The sequence below is a fragment of the Meles meles genome, chromosome 20 (assembly GCF_922984935.1).
Source record: "Meles meles chromosome 20, mMelMel3.1 paternal haplotype, whole genome shotgun sequence".
NCBI classification, from domain to species: domain Eukaryota; kingdom Metazoa; phylum Chordata; class Mammalia; order Carnivora; family Mustelidae; genus Meles; species Meles meles.
The window spans coordinates 18,063,509-18,080,510 of NC_060085.1; the positions used below are offsets into that span (position 1 = coordinate 18,063,509).

The 17,002-nt window shown below is 40.5% G+C and overlaps 1 protein-coding gene across 10 annotated transcripts in view; it reads right to left on the bottom strand.

The window, feature by feature from the left end:
• The window catches only part of MAP4 (microtubule associated protein 4), a 185,666-nt gene that overhangs the window by 109,007 nt on the left and 59,657 nt on the right, over positions 1 to 17,002 (bottom strand). For all 10 annotated transcript variants that reach the window (XM_045992048.1, XM_045992047.1, XM_045992055.1 and 7 more), the window contains exon 2: positions 8,118 to 8,359. In XM_045992048.1, the coding sequence (XP_045848004.1) occupies positions 8,118 to 8,340 (223 nt within the window). In that variant the 5' untranslated portion in view covers positions 8,341 to 8,359. The remainder of the gene's footprint in view (positions 1 to 8,117; positions 8,360 to 17,002) is intronic.

Below are 17,002 nucleotides of genomic sequence, written 5' to 3' on the forward strand. Positions count from 1 at the left end.
AGCTGTTAGCCATGAAAACCTCCTGGAATGAGGGGAGAGGGTATTCTCCCACTCCCACAAGGAGAACTATCTAAGCACAGAGTTCAGAAAATTTAAGTGACTTGTTCACAGATTTGCCAACTATTTGTGTCTAAGCACCGACAAAATGCTAGATGCTCATTCAAACATCTATGACAATGTTTTGAATGAACAAAAGTCACAAAAGTATTATTGTTTTGTTATTTACATATAAAAGAAAGCTGTCTTTTGTCTCCCTGGACTAGAAAATAAAGTCATAAAGAGCTAACCATGAACAATGATTAGGTAGATAACATTTCCGAAGAAGAAAAAAAAAATCAATAGATACATACGAAAAAGTATTTTGAGAACTGTTTCCCAAGGTGACAGGCATTTCTGAAGTAGTATGACACCAGTTTTATTTCCAGGTATTTGGCTATTTAGATGTTTTATGGGGACAATAAGATAAAAATACTCATGGTAAAATGGAAAAGAGTATAGCATACCCACAAAAAAAAAGGCCTAAAAACAATGACAAACTCAGTAGCAACAAGCCTTTCAGAAATCACTATTTCCAGGTCTGGAGCAGACATTGTACAGGAAAAGTAGGGAGCAACTTTTCCTACTCTGTGTTAAGTGTCCTAAGGCACCTGCTTGCTTATCCCTCATTTTTAAGTTGAGGGCAATTAGGGTGGGCATGTGAGAATTCAAAGAGAAACACCACTATCCTAAGAGTTCTGTTACATGTAATGCATTCAACTGCCCTCTATATGCTAGATGCAGGAAGTGGTTGATCCATTTCCACCGGCCAGCCTACGTGAGCCTGCTGCAAAATCACATCCAGAGCTCCACAAATAATTTACTGAATCTCATCCAATAACAAAATCAAACTTAAAGTTGGACACACAGTAAAACATGAAAATAATGAAGTCTAGGGCCCTTCCATCACTTCTGAAAAAGTATTCAGAAGAAAAAACACCTTATTTAGAACATTCTCCAAGCAAAACACAAACATGGAACCTATCATTTGGGCAAAACCGATCAGTCTGATAATCTATAAGAATCAGACTCACAGTAGGGAAGCCCCCATTCACTGAGAGCTCACTCACTACCCCAGATCTCTTCAAGACCAAAGAAATCCCATTCCTTTCTTCTTCAATGTCCCCAGCTGCCTCTCCTTCCCCCACTTATTCTTAAACAAACCTACAAATAAGGTTGTATGAAAAAAATCAGAAACTTATAATTTAGTTCTAGTCTAGTTATAAATTTTATATTGTTCTTTTTGAACAAGTCAATTAGTAAATGCATGTGTACAAAACCCAACTGATCCAAAGGGAGATACGGTAAAAATAAGGCTCCCTCTCACCCCTACACTCCAGCCAGCTGCTACTTCCTGGAGTAACCACTGTTACCAATTCAAGAGTAATCTCCCTGAGTTAATGAACTCTTAATTATAGTATTTAATTATAGGTTGTTCACATATTAAAAATATTAGGAGAGATTTAGTATTTCTTATAAGCAAAATAGTTTCTAAAAACACTTTCCTCCTCTGGGGTTAAATTAATGGTACACAGGTCAAGTCACCCAAGATGAAGCATAAGAAAATCTGCGGCCACATCATTATCCTCACCCACTTAAGCTGAGTCCCAGGTGGCGGAAGCACTGCTAAAGGAAAAGAGAAAACGAAATCCAAAGCAAGACACAACCTCCAGGAGACAGGGAGGTCAGCACTGGCTGTCCTGTGTCAGCGCATGTGAAGGAGAGACACAGGGTGTAACACCGGCAGGTAAGAAGAATTCAACTAAAAAGTTTAATGACAGGCTAAAGGCTAAGTGAAGGGTTGCATGAGAGTATAGGGTCCCTGGCATCCACAGACACAAGAGGAGTTCACACCCACTGCACAGATTTACCAGATGCTCACAAGACCACAAGCAGAGTGGGAAAGTCTCCTTTTGCAGACTTCGGAGAGAGCCACCACTAGAGGAAAGGTGTGCAGCCCTTCTACCCTACACAAACAAAAGCTGAGCTGCGGTGGGGGGGGGGGGGGGGTCAAACCAACAGCCCCAGGGCCTGGGGAAACACCCACTGGAGCTGGGGAAAGAGTTAAGAAAATATCCTTTTACCCTAGGGGAGGAGCAGTAAATCCAACCCAGGATCCTGCAGGATACCATTAGAAGACCCTCCCATTGTAAGAGGCGTATTATGGAGACAGACTCCAACCATGCAGAGGATTAAGCCTAAACCAGGACCAAAAACCACAGATAACAAAACTCCTGTATACTTCCAAGCTAGCACTTCCTGATAAGGGAGGGTCTAGCACGTGGAGAAATACCCTTCAAGGGCACAGGTGCACAGGGAGATCAAAAGCTAAGAGTGGCACAAGAACATTCAGAGAAACCTTTCAGCACCACACTCCCCACTCTAAGCACAAGGAAGAGAGGAATCCGAAGCCAGTACTGCACTGAGGACAATCACAGTAACAACAAAACTCAAATCTAACTCAGCCCTAGCCTAAATGGACTCAACCCTTGATATTATCTAGTTGAAAAAAAAAAAAAAAAAAAAGACATGCCCACTTCTAGGCATAAATATTTTATCTCAGTCACTACTGTTTTACATGTGAAGTCCAGCATTCACTCAAAAATTAAGAGACACACAAAACGTGCCAAAAAACAAAAACAAAAAAAACCCACCGTCAAGAGACAAAACGATCAAACTGAGAAAATAACCCAGATATTCAAGTTTAGCAGACAAGAGTTTTAAAGTAATTATGAATACTGTTAAAGTCTATAGTGGAAAAGATCAAAATATGCATGAACAGATGAGGGACTTTAGCAGAGAAATGGAAGAGACTGTAAGAAAGAGTCCAACAGAAATGCTAGAGATGAGGGCGCCTGGGTGGCTCAGTGGGTTAAGCCGCTGCCTTCCGCTCAGGTCATGATCTCAGGGTCCTGGGATTGAGTCCCGCATTGGGCTCTCTGCTCGGTGGGGAGCCTGCTTCCCTTCCTCTCTCTCTGCCTGCCTCTCTATCTACTTGTGATCTCTCTCTGTCAATTAAATAAATAAAATCTTTTAAAAAAAAAAGAAAAAGAAATGCTAGAGATTAAAACCAGAAAAGATACTCAAGACTGAGGGCTCCACATTAGATTCAACAGAACCAGGCAGGAAGAAAAATCAGAGAACTTGAAAACAGGTCAAAAGAAAGAACCCAAATGAAACAGAGAGAACAAAGGGGGGGGGGGGGCGCAGAGAGCATCCAAGAGCTATGAGGCAATACCCAAAAATCTAATGAAACTGTCATGGAATCCCAGGTGGAAAGAGAATAAGGCAAAGAAATACTTTTAAAGATAACAATCCAAAAATTTCCAAACTTCACAAACCACATCAAAGCACAGATCAAGCTCAGAGAGCCCAAGAAGGACAAATACCAAGATTCTACCTAAACATACCATATTCCATATTCCAACTGCCAAAAACCTAAGATAAAGATAAAATTCTGAAGGCGGCCAGAGCAGGGAAAAGGAACAAAGATCAAGATTACAACAGACTCGGGCGCTTGGGTGGCTCAGCCAGTTGAGTGTCTGCCTTTGGCTCAGTTCATGATCTCGGGGTCCTGGGACCAAGCCCCATGTTGGACTCCCTGCTCAGGGGAGAGTCTGCTTCTCCTTTTGCCCCTCACCCTTCCCATGCTCTCTCTCTCTCTCAAATTATTAAATAAAATCTTAAATTAAAAAAAAAGATTATAACAGACTTCTCATCACAAACTATCCACGTGGGAAGACTAACTTTCCTAAATGAAAGAAAAAAGTCACAAAGAATATACACCTTGGAAAGGTATCTTTCAAAACTGAATGCTAGTTTTTCATAAACCAAAGCTGAAATAACTCACTGCTAAAACACCTGTGCTGTAAGAAATGTTAGAAGAGGGATGCTTGGGTGGCTCAGTTGGCTAAGCGGCTGCCTTCGGCTCAGGTCATGATCCCAGCATCTTGGGATAGAGTCCCACATTGGGCTCCTCGCTTGGCGGGGAAGCCTGCTTCTGCCTCTGCCTCTGCCTGCCATTCTGCCTGCCTGTGCTTGCTCTCTCACTCTCTCTCTCTCACAAATAAATAAATTAAATCTTAAAAAAAGAAAAAAGAAATGTTAAAAGAATTCTTTCAGACATTAGAAGTATGGTACTAGTCAGAAATCTGGGTCTACACAAAGAAATAGAGTGCCCAAGATGATAAAAATTAGAGAGACTGTAAAACATTATTTCCCAAATTTTTAAACTAAAAGGTAACTGATAATCTAAAGCAAAAAGATAAAAATGTAGGTTATTAACATTATTAAATTAGGTATATGACAGCAAGACAAAAAATGAGAGGAACTGGACATTTACTGTTTTGGATGGACTCTTACACTATACATGAAGTTGTACAATATCACTGGAAGGCAAAGTGGAAAAAATAGATGATACACACTGTAAACAAAAAGTCAAAAATAAAATATTTTTTTAATTTAAAGATTTTATTCATTTATTTAGAGAGAGAGAGAGCAAGAGGAGCAAGAAAATGGGCAAAGAGGGAGGGAGTGGGGGAGGGAGAGAATCCCAAGCAAACTCCATGCCAAGTGCAGAGCCCCATACGGGCCTGATCCCATGACCCTGAGATCAAGACCCAAGTGGAAACCAAGAGTCAGATGCCCAACTGACTGAGCCACCCAGGTGTCCCAAATATAAAACAAATTTTAAAGGAAATATACATAATAAGCCAATACTGAAGTTAAAAACAAAAACATTAAAAAAACTGAATTAATCCAAAAGCAGATAGATAAAGACAATAAAGAACAGATGGAAGAAATAGCAACTAGCAAAATGACAGATTTAAATCCAATCATATGAATAATCACATTAATTATAGTCTAAAATACCAGTGAAAAGACAGGTCTTCAGACTGGTCAGAAAAGCAAGACCCATTTATACTGTGTCTACAAGAAACCCACTTTATTAAATATTAATAAAGAAATGCACTGAAAGTAAAAGGATATGGACAGATACACCATGTCAACACTAAACAAAAGGAAGCTCTGGCAGCTGTGTTAATAGGACGAAAATGAGACTTCAGAACAAACAGTATTACCAAAAATAATGGGCTACTACATAACAGTAACAGGGTCGATTCATGAAGAAGTGTTAACAATCATGGGTGAAGGGGATTAAGAGCACACCTACCCTGATGGACACTGAGTAATACATGGAAGTGCTGAATCACTCTATCGTACACCTGAAACTAGTATGACCCTGTATGTCAACTACACCGTTCTGTGCACCTGAGAACAGATCTTCAAAATACAGGAAATAAAAATTGGCAGAGTAGAAAGGAGAAAGAAACAAATCCAGAAAATTCTGTGGAGACCTCAATGTCTCTCCCTCTGAGAAATCATTACAAGTAGATATAAAGTCAGTAAGGATACAGAAAACCTAAACACCACTATCAGCCAACTAGACTCAACTGACACAGAAGGAGCATTCCGTACAGTAACAGCGTCATGTTACTTCCAGTACGCACAGAACACTGCCCATGGGGGCGCCTGGGTGACTCAGTGGGTTAAGCCTCTGCCTTTGGCTCAGGTCATGATCTCAGGGTCCTGGGATGGAGCCCCGCATCAAGGCTCTCTGCTCAGCGGAGAATCTGCTTCCCCCTCTCTCTGCCAGCCTCTCTGACTATTGTGATCTCTGTCTGTCAAATAAATAAAATAAAATCTTAAAAAAAAAAGAACACTGCCCATGACAGGCCATATTCTAGACCATAAAACAAAACATGACAAGCTAGAATGAACTGAAATTTCAAAGGATGTCTTCTGACCACAAAAGAATTCAACTAAAAATCAATTATAGAAAGATATCTGGAAAATCTCCAAATATTGAGAAACTAACATATTTCTCAATAACCATGGCTCATGGGGCACCTGGGGTGGCTCAGTGGGTTAAAGCCTCTGCCTTCGGCTCAGGTCGTGATCTCAGGGTCCTGGGATCAAGCCCCACATTGGGCTCTCTGCTCCGCAGGGAGCCTGCTTCCTCCTCTCTCTCTCTCTGCCTGCCTCTCTGCCTATTTGTGATCTCTCTCTATGTCGAATAAATAAATAAAATCTTAAAAAAAAACAACAACCATGGCTTAGGGGTGCTTGGGTGGGTTAGTGGGTTAAGCCTCTGCCTTCGGCTCAGGTCATGATCTCAGGGCCCTGGAATCGAGCCCCACATCAGGCTCTCTGCTCAGCAGGGAGCCTGCTTCCCCCTCTCTCTCTGCCTACTTGTGATCTCTCTCTCTGTCAAATAAATAAATAAAAATCTTAAAAAATAAAATAACCATGGCTCAAAAGGAATTCAGAAGGGAAACTGGAAAATATTTTGAATTGAGTAAGAATTATAACACTCCAAAATCTGTGGGGCACCTAAAAAACCACGATTAGAGGGAAATTTGTAACATTTTAAGTGGTTGCCAGAGGTAGGAGGTAGAGGGTGGGCAAAATGGGTGAAGGCAGACAAAAGGTACAAATTTCCAGTTGTAAAATAAGTCAGTCCTGGGGATAAAATGTATGGCAAGGCAACTACAGTTAATAACATTGTATTGTATACTTCAAAGTTGTTGGAGAGTAGATCTTAAAAATTCTCATCACAAGGAACAAAAACTTGTAATTATGGGGCACCTGGGTGGCTCAGTGGGTCAGGCTTCTGCCTTCAGCTCAGGTCATGATCTCAGGTTTTGGGATCGAGCCCCGCATCGGGCTCTCTGCTTGGCAGGGAGCCTGCTTCCCCCTCTCTCTGCCTGCCTCTCTGCCTACTTGTGATCTCTCTGTCAAATAAATAAAAAAATTAAAAAATTTGTAATTATGTGTGATGAAATGTTAATTAGACATGTTGTGGTGGTTATCTAACAAGACACAAAATAGGAAGTCATTATGTTGTATGCTTTAAACTAATATAATATTTTGTGTCAATGATGAAAAGAAGAAATGTTTCAAATCAATGATCTAAGGTGCCACCTTATAAAAAACAGAAAAAGCAAATCAACTCAAAGCAGGCAGCAGGAAGGAAATATTAAATATGGACAGAAATTGAAAATAGAAAAATAGGGGGAAAAATCTATGAGACCAAAAGCTGGATCTTTAAAAACATCAGTAATCGATAAACCTCTATCCAGACTCATCAAAAAGAGAGAGACACAAATTACCAATATAATAATGAAAGAGGGGGCATAAAATAGATCCTACTGACATTAAAAGAATCAGGTAAGAGTACAATTTTATCTCCATTCATTTGACAACTTAGAGGAAATGTGCCAATTCCTGAAAGATACAAACTACCAAAGCTTACTTAAGACGAAATAGATAACCTGAATAGTTCTACATCTCTTAAAGAAATTGAATTCCTAATAAAAAACCTGACCAAGAAAATTCCAGGCCCAGATGGGTTCAGGGACCAAGTCTATCCAACATTAAAGACAGAAACATCAATTCGACACAAACTATGCCAGAAAACAGACCAGGAGGGAACATTCCCCAATTCATTTTATGATGCTGCATGACCTCAATTCTAAAATCAAAGGCATCGCAAGAAAACTACAGACCAATATCCCAAATAAACATAAATGCAAAAATCCTCAATGAAAGAGTAGCAAATCTGGTCCAGCAACATATAAAAGCAGCAAACCTCTTTTAAAAGATTTAATCCACGGTTTAATCCTGACCTAGAATTACTCCCAAAGACAAAAAGTGGTACCTGATTCCATTCCAAATTCAGTCTTGATGTAAACGTAGAATTTTACATATCTGACTGTTACAAAGTCACGGTCAAAGTAAAGGCAGAGCAGATAGTTTAATTTAGGAAATTAGGCAGATTATATAATAGTTGAGACTTTATAGAAGAACCTTTAGATTAAAAGTTATCTACAGTTTCATGAACACATACTCAACTAAGGGGTAATGAACCTACATCTTTTTTTGAATTTCTGTTAGAAACCAAAAAGAAAGTGACTATCTTATGCTAAAGAACTCAATTCAGTTTACTCACAGTTTTTAAGATTATGACCCAAGGCATAATCCCTAATCTGCTTTCTCAGCAGCTTGGCTTAACTACTTACCTTCAACCTGGCTAGTATCTGAGCATGGTTTTTTCTTTGACTCTGAATTCCCGGTTTTCTCATCAACATCCAAGAGAGGAATATAGTCCGTTTTTCCAACAGTTTCTCCCACAACATCATCAAAGGCCTCTGCCTCCAGCGTGGCAATAAAGTCCCGTTTTATCTCTTCCTCAATTTCTGGAGGTGGCTCTGTTAATGCATCTGCAAGACTGAGGTCAGCCATTTTGCACCACTGCAACTGCCTGGTTAAGGGGGAAAAAATATTTCATAAGATGAGCACTGTGCAAAGGGAAACACATTCCTAAAAACGCTTTTCAGTTGTTCTAAACAAAAAAGGAAATAAAATCTAAATCTAGAAGAGGCTCTCTCATTTCACACATTAGAAAATTAAAGCTCAGTTGACAGTCTTACCCAAAGTAAACACTATCTCACATCTCTCCCAAGTAAACAGAGCAAGAGCCATTTTGTCCTTTCCATTAATAAAAAAAAATTATAAAGAAAAAAAAATCAATTTATCCAAAGTTACAGCCAATAAGATTCAAATCAGGTCTTTTGATTTCAAGTCTTATAAACTTATCAACTATCTCATCCATCTTCATTTCCAAATCACATCCCAGAATATTTCTTAAAAGAATATACAAAAGTAGGTCAGATTACATTATATTCCCATTTAAAAAAAGGTTACATTACTATCAGGAGAACGAAGTCAACTTTCTTGACAAAAGACTTATTTTGTTGAGGTTAAATAATGCTTCTTCATGAATTTCTTGTGGATAGCTCCGTTAACCAAACTATACCTAGCCCTGTTGGCATGAAAAATACGGACATGTTCCCTGATTAGCTAGGGGTGGCAGCCCCTCTGTGTGGTCATGTGCATCACCATCTCTTCAGAACATGAGGCTCTCCAATTTTAAACACAACCTGAAGTTAAGAAGCATAGCCCACTACAGGCAAAACTGCAGGTGACTAGCCCAGAAATAGTGTAGTAAAAATGCCAAAGGGCCTGCAATAAATTGAGCTCCCGATACATATATAGCACAGTGGGCAATAAAAAAAGTATTTCGGGTACTGTGTCTGCTTTCAAAAGGTCTAACTTAATAGGGACTCCAAGAGACTCAGAAAGGTAAGTGAACATAGGAGCTTTCTTAAGCAGGCCAAGGTAAATCAAAGAGAAATCCTTAGCTGCATAGGGGCACATGGGTGGCTCAATCAGTGAGTCTCCGTTCCACTCTTGATTTTGCTTCAGCTTGTGATCTTGGGGTCCTGGGATGGAGCCCAAGTTAGGTCGGCTTGGGGGTTCTGTCACTTTCTCTGCTGCTCCCCCCCACCCCATATGTACAGCAGTGGGCACATGTACGCTCTCTCTCTCTCTCATATGAATAAATCGATCTTTAAAAAAAAAAAGATTTTACTTATGTATTTGACAGTGATCACATGTAGGGAGAGAGGCAGGTGCAGGGGGAGAGGAGGTGAAAGCAGGCTCCCTGCTGAGGAGGGAGCCCGATGCAGGGCTCGATTCCAGGACCCCGAGATCATGACCTGAGCCGAAGGCAGAGGCTTAACCCACTGAACCACCCAGGTGCCTCTAAATCAATCTTTAAAAAAAAAAAAAAAAAAAAAAACCAACTAAACTAAAAAAGAACGAAAGAAATTCTTAGCTGCATAGTATGACAGCTACTGCTTCTATCTGCCTAGAAATGTATTCTTCCTTATCTCCCCCGATATTCACTAACAGCCACCCCAGTGGTGGTGGACACATGACCAGGAAGAAGATGGTTGGAAAAGGAGTATCTCATAATGGAAGACCCACCAAGCGGCAGCTGTTCAGTTGCCCTGGTTGTCTTCTTTCTCGAGTCGAAGCGAGCAACCTTCCATCTTTCTTTCTCCTAATTTAGTCAATCTACTGCTTGCAAGCAAAGAATCTCAACTAATACACAGTCTTTCCTCAACCCAAATTTTTAAAAGCCAGAATCTACTATGATTCGAGCCATGTTTAAAGGCTCTCCTTTAAAACTGTCCTCCACTGTCTACCTCTCTCCAGCTAAATTTATTAAGGAAAAAGAGATACACACCAAGGTGTACAGTGACTCTATCTTCAACTTTGTCTCCACACACGAGTTCCTATCATAGTCATCAGTACGGAGCAGCACACATACAACCCATTTACTACACATGAATATGGATGGGCACTCCTACTCTATATGCCACCCAGGCCACTTTACATGTAAAGTATGATCGTCTCTCCAGATCCTGCCAGCAAAAATGCTGAAAGATGACTCATTAAAGAACTTTTTAAAAGCCTGACAAATTTAATGTCAATAAGTTCCATAAAAAGTAACTGCCTTTCGGGGCGCCTGGGTGGCTCAGTGGGTTAAGCCGCTGCCTTCGGCTCAGGTCATGATCCCAGGGTCCTGGGATCGAGTCCCGCATCGGGCTCTCTGCTTGGCGGGGAGCCTGCTTCCTCCTCTCTCTCTCTCTGCTTGCCTCTCTGCCTACTTGTGATCTCTCTCTGTCAAATAAATAAATAAAAATCTTTAAAAAAAAAAAAAAAAAGTAACTGCCTTTCCCTTTTTTATGATAACTATTATTACCAGTTAGCATTTGAAACCTATTATGAACCAAAAATAATAAAGGATGGCTATAATTAAACAGTTTCAAGGTCAAAGAACATTTTTGTACATTTGTACCATCCCTAACAGTAGCTCTATTTTTTTCCATAATACAACCTAGGACACCTTTTCCATGTAATCCACTCAAACTCCCTAATTTAGGACACAGGTAAAAATACAGATGGAACCAACAATACCTTTCCAATGTCATTTACCTGAGTGCATATTCTCTAAGGGCAGCTCTTTATCCACTGCAATTTTTCCCTCTTCACCCCCACCCCAACCTCCCAAACCACTTCCTGGGCCGACATGCAGTTCATGGACTATGAATAGTGGCTTAAATTCAGCCTAAGAAGGTAAAATTGATAGAAAATTAGACAGCTGGAAAGCAGGAAGGTAATTTGGCTCTGAGTGCATCTAGCCAACCAGCCAGCAACTGTATCTCAACACAGCTTAGATATTCCTTTCTTGTCACTCCATATAAATAGAAATATGATTTACACACACACACACACACACACACACACACACAATTTACTTATGAAAAATGAAAGTACTGGCTTTTATCCAGGAAGCCCCAGTTTTTAATAAATTAAACAGATGATTCAATTTTATAGTTATTCTATTCTAAAATATATACAAGTATAATAAATTAAGTAAGTGTTCCACAGGTTTGTTAAACCGGTTTTGCCACTGTTTTGGAATAGATTTTAATGAATTCATGGCTGAATTTCATCCCACACTTACGGAACCATTTAAGGTCACTTAATATTCAGTTATGCCTTAAAATGATGAGTTACATAATTTATGGACAGAAGGGTATGGCACAATGTTATTCTCAAATCTGGATATTCAGGAAGATCCAAAAATGTACCCTTGTGAATAAGGACTACCTACTAAAAAGAAATGATCTCTTCTTGACTATTTATACTATACCTTTTTTTTCTTTTCCAATAAAAATAAGCATTTATTATCCTCCATTACAGGAGTCCCAAAAGAAGGCAGTATCATGGCTGATCAATTCAGTAACTCAATGACTTTCAAGGGCCCAGGTTCTTTTCATCTTCTTCTTTTTTAATTTTTAAAATTTTTATTAACATATAATGTATTATTAGCCCCAGGGGTACAGGTCTGTGAATCGCCAGGTTTACACACTTCACAGCACTCACCATAGCACATACCCTCCCCAATGTCCATAACCCCACCACCTTTTCCCTCCCCTCTCCCCTTTGTTTTGTGAGACTAAGAGTCTCTTATGGTTTGTCTCCCTCCCCACCCTATCTTGTTTCATTTATTCTTTTCCTGCCCCTCAAACCCCCCACGTTGCATCTCCACTTCCTCGTATCAGGGAGAACATATGATAGTTGTCTTTCTCTGATTGACTTATTTCGCTAAGCATAATACCCTCTAGTTCCATCCACGTCGTCGCATATAGTATACCTTTCTTATTTGTATAAAGTTTTCCTTTAAAAGGCTTTGTTTCTGGGAGGCAAAAAAAAAAAAAAAAAAAAAAAAAAAAAGAGCTAGGTACAGAAGTTTCTATGCCTCACTGAGGCACCAGTTTAATCTAAAGCCTCCAGTGAGTCACGTTCAGGAGCTGAGTTCCCAAATCTGTAAAATGAGAGTGGTATGTTAAATGATTCCTGAGGCTGATTATTCTATAAGCTGCTTATAATTTAGATTCATCACTTAAATTAGAAATAAATTGCACACAGAATCTCAATGTGCATGCCTGACTTATATGTCAAGTACTCCCAATTATAACTGGGTGCAGATTTATTAAAAGGCAAAAGCTTTTTGGCAAAGGGAGAGACTAAAAACAAACTCATCACTGCACAGTGCCCTGCTTGAGCAAATCTGACTGGAGCTTAAGAAACTCCACCCAGTTCTGGCTACCATCAAAGGAGACTTGACACCACTCTGCCAAAAAATAAGCTCCATATTATTTAACCAGGCACCAAGAGAACACAGTTTTCAAGCATATCGCTTTGGACATCTGATCTTTCATTCTGACTACATGCCTGAAGTGAAACTATCTGCTGAGAAGAGTTTTGAAAATATGTAAATGAAGACAAGAAGAAATGACATGACAAGATGATGAAGCACAGAACAGAATTTTGGGCTCTTGACTAGCCTCTGACTATTAATAGGCATGTACTCACGCGGAGTAAATAAGATATGATGAGCTCACAAAGCATCTCCTCTGTTGTATGGTTTACTTTAGATTACACACTCTGGAATTAGTTACCGAACAATTTTCTACGTCTATAGAGACTGGTGTTCGCAATTAATTTAAATACACAGAAGTATGGGCAACTTCTCAAGGTCCCAAAATTCCTCTTAAAAATATTAAGTCAGGGGCGCCTGGTTAGCTCAGCTGTTAGGCATCTATCTGCCTTTGGCTCAGGTCATGATCCTGGGGTACTAAGATTAAGCCCCGCATCAGGCTCCCTGCTCCATGGGAAGCCTGGTTCTCCCTCTCCCTCTCCTCTTGCTTGTGTTCCCTCTCTCGCTGTGTCTCCCTCTGTCAAATAAATAAATAAAATCTTAAAAAAAAAAAAAAAAGAAAGAAAAGAAAATGTTAGGTCAGTCTTACCTATAGTCAGTTAGTCACTCACTCCAGATCTGTGTTCATTGTGTCTGATAAGAAATTACCATTAGTGATCTAGTCTGCAAATGGCCTGTTGCTGCCTTTGTCCTCCGGGATCTACTTCCTTTGCCCTGGCCCCTCTGCCCTCCCAAAGGTGCTGCTTTGAAGCTAAAGTGGAGCAAGAAAACTTATGATGAAAAAGAGAAACAGAAGCCTAGTTCCCACCAACATAGTGAGACACTTTTCACAGCCACTGTCACATTTTCATTTCACTGTCACTTTCGCCAAATCTGTACCAAGTTATTTGTGGTGGTCAGCATTCTCTTTTTAAAAGTGTAGAATCCTGTTTCACAATTTCAAAGGGGGTAAAGGGACTTACATCCCAGAAGGCCCATCATTCCACCTTAGTGTGAGTTCAGTTCTTAGCAAGTTAACTTTCCTCTTAATCCCAGAGATCAATTCCATGGAAAGTATCTGAGTTTTTGGTTTTAGTGTGAAAAGGGAGAATACTAATTTAGCAACACAGAACATTTCAGGGAACAAAGCAGATCTGGATAAGGTATAAAGTAGAGAGAGGATATGTGGTCCCAGAGGTCCTAGGATGTCAAAGAAAGGAAAGTAATACAATGTCAAAGGCAAGTTCTTTTAAAATACTACCTCCTGTTAGTTTTAGAAGAAAAAAATTTTCTTCACAGTCACCTGAACTAGTTGAGAAACAAAACTATTGTTTATAATATTGTATCTAAGGGAAATGCTTCTGAGTTCCAAATAAACAATTTAGTAAATAAACATTTAATTGGGGCACCTGGGTGGCTCAGTGGGTTAAAGCCTCTGCCTTCCACTCAGGTCATGATCCCAGGGTTCTGGGATCGAGCCCCACATCAGGCTCTCTGCTCGGCAGGGACCCTGCTTCCTCCTCTCTCTGCCTGCCTCTCTGTCTGCTTGTGATCTCTACCTGTCAAATAAATAAATAAAATCTTTTTTAAAAAACATTTAATAATAACTCTGAAAATGGCAGAAGACTGGGGCGCCTGGGTGGCTCAGAGGGTGAAGCCTCTGCCTTCGGCTCAGGTCATGATCCCAGGTTCCTGGGATCGAGCCCCTCATCGGGCTCTCTGTTCAGCGGGAAGCCTGCTTCCCCCCTCTCTCTGCCTGCCTCTCTGCCTACTTGTGATCTCTCTCTGTCAAATAAAAAAAATTAAAAAAAAAAAAAAAAGGCAGAAGACTGCTCATAATGTTCCGCTTAAATTTTCTCCATGATTAATATTCTATCAGTTTTGGGGGGTGAGCGGAGGTGGGGGGGAATTATGGACAAGATATAGAACTAAAGAGATCCGTGGGGCTCATATTTTCTTCCTTTTTTTTTTGGCATGACTGATGTAAATGGCAGAGAATTCTGAGGCCACACTAAGCTGCTATCCCAGGACATTAGTGAAAGTGCTGGGACCAAAATGAAGTGCTTGTTCCTCAGGCTTGGAAGAAACCCAGGATCCCAGCCAGTTCCAGAGACCATTTATAATCTGACATGTTGGTGGTATAGCCTGCATCATAAAGATTTCATATTCAACATGAGATTTTAAGTTTGCCTAGTGAACTTTCAGTTACTAAATGGGGACTCTATTCCTCAGATCAGTTTTTTGCTTTTTTGTTGTTGTTCTTGTTTTTAAGATTTTATTTATTTATTTGAGAAGGAGATGAGAATGGGAGAGAGCGTCAGAGGGAGAAGCAGGCTCCCTGCTGAGCAGGGATCCGGACTCGGGACTCAATCCCAGGATGCTGGGATCATGACCCGAGGTGAAGGCAGATGCTTAACCAACTGAGCCACCCAGGCACCCCCTCAGATTGGTTTTAATGAAGTCCTTTCAGAGGTCTATTACATAGCAAGCTGACCCTTATTTGTCTGGTGTCTGTGTTCTGCTTTCAATTTATTTAACTAGAAAACTAGTTTGATTTATACTTTCAATCAGAATGGTATTTCATTCAAAGTAAAACCAATTTCTACTTGTTGTAAAAAACCAATTTTTATTCCCCATACAGCTGATTCCTGTATGGGAATCAGCTACCATCTTTTTTTTTTTTAAGATTTTATTTGTTTGTGGGGCGCCTGGGTGGCTCAGTGGGTTAAGCCGCTGCCTTCAGCTCAGGTCATGATCTCAGGGTCTGGGATCGAGTCCCACATCGGGCTCTCTGCTCAGCAGAGAGCCTGCTTCCCTTCCTCTCTCTCTGCCTATTTCTCTCTGTCAAATAAATAAATAAAATCTTTAAAAAAAAAAAGATTTTATTTGTTTGTTTGACAGAGAAAGAGAGATCACAGGTAGGCAGAGAGGCATGCAGAGGGTGGGGGAAGCAGGCTCCCCGCCGAGCAGAGAGCCCGATGAGGGTCTCAATCCCAGGACCCTGAGATCATGACCTGAGCCAAAGGTAGAGGCTTAACCCACTGAGCCACCCAGGCGCCCCATCAGCTACCATCTTACAGAGCCCACAAACACATGTGATCCCTGAGGCTAATCAGAATTTCTCCTGCTCTTCCCCAGAACCAGAAAGACAAAGGCATAGCTCAGCAATGTCTTGACTATCTTAGCAATAAGCCCCAAACCCCTGCAGAATATATTGTTTCCACCCCCAGGTACCTCCCTACACACTTCAAGGACAACAGCTGTACTATTATGAACGGATGGTATTTGCAGGCTCCACAGGGTTCCGTTCAGAACCACCACTTGTCCTGTTCATCACAGGATTGCAACAGGAGAAAGCCCTTGATTACTAGAATAGCTGAGGCCATTGCCCAGTGACATTCCTGTATGGAAGAGCATGTGATTTTACTTCCATGTCGTCCCCAAAACAAAGAGTTCCTTTTCCCTATGCGATTTTAGGGAACTCTGTCCTCGAAACATACAAACACTGCACACACATGCACACACATATTCACATACATAAAACTTTGCAGCCCGAGCCTCAGTGCCTAGCTTGCATACTTACAGGAACTATGCAGGCAGTCTGTGTTCAGTCCTGACCGATTGCATTTTGGACCTCTAAACAGGCACCTGCCTGCCACATTTCTGTCCCAGTAAATTTAAACCTATTTCTCCAAGAAGAATCATCTACACCAGATACCTCCCACTGTTAGCCATGTGATCCACTCAGCGTGATGTCTGCTGAAGTCTGGTAATAGGCGCCAAACAAGAGGCGACAATGACACAGCACTTAAGTTTCTGCTCTAACCATCCTTAAGAGCAACTCTTCAATTTTATTCCAATTAAAAAAAAAAAGTGAATCTTAGGATGATTCTCAATACCTATTGCCCCCGAATTGTGGGGGAAAGATAGTTTTTTTTTTTTTTTTAATGTTACTATTCAGGGACACCTGGGTGGCTCAATTAAGCATCTGCCTTCAGCTCAGATCATGATCCCAGGGTCCTGGGATCGAGTCCCACGTCAGGCTCCTTGCCCAGCATGGAGCCTGTTTCTCCCTGTGCCTGCCACTCCCCATGTTCCTGCTCTCTCTCTCTCCTCTCTCCAACAAATAAATAAATCTTAAAAAAAAAAAAAAAAGTTACTATTCATCCCACTTATCCTTCCTCAGTCTAATTAAGAACCAAACACATTCAGAGTTTCCCTACGCCTACCCAAAAATTATTTCTGAACACATAAGATCTCTAAAGGCTTTTATAAAAACACCAGTTCAAA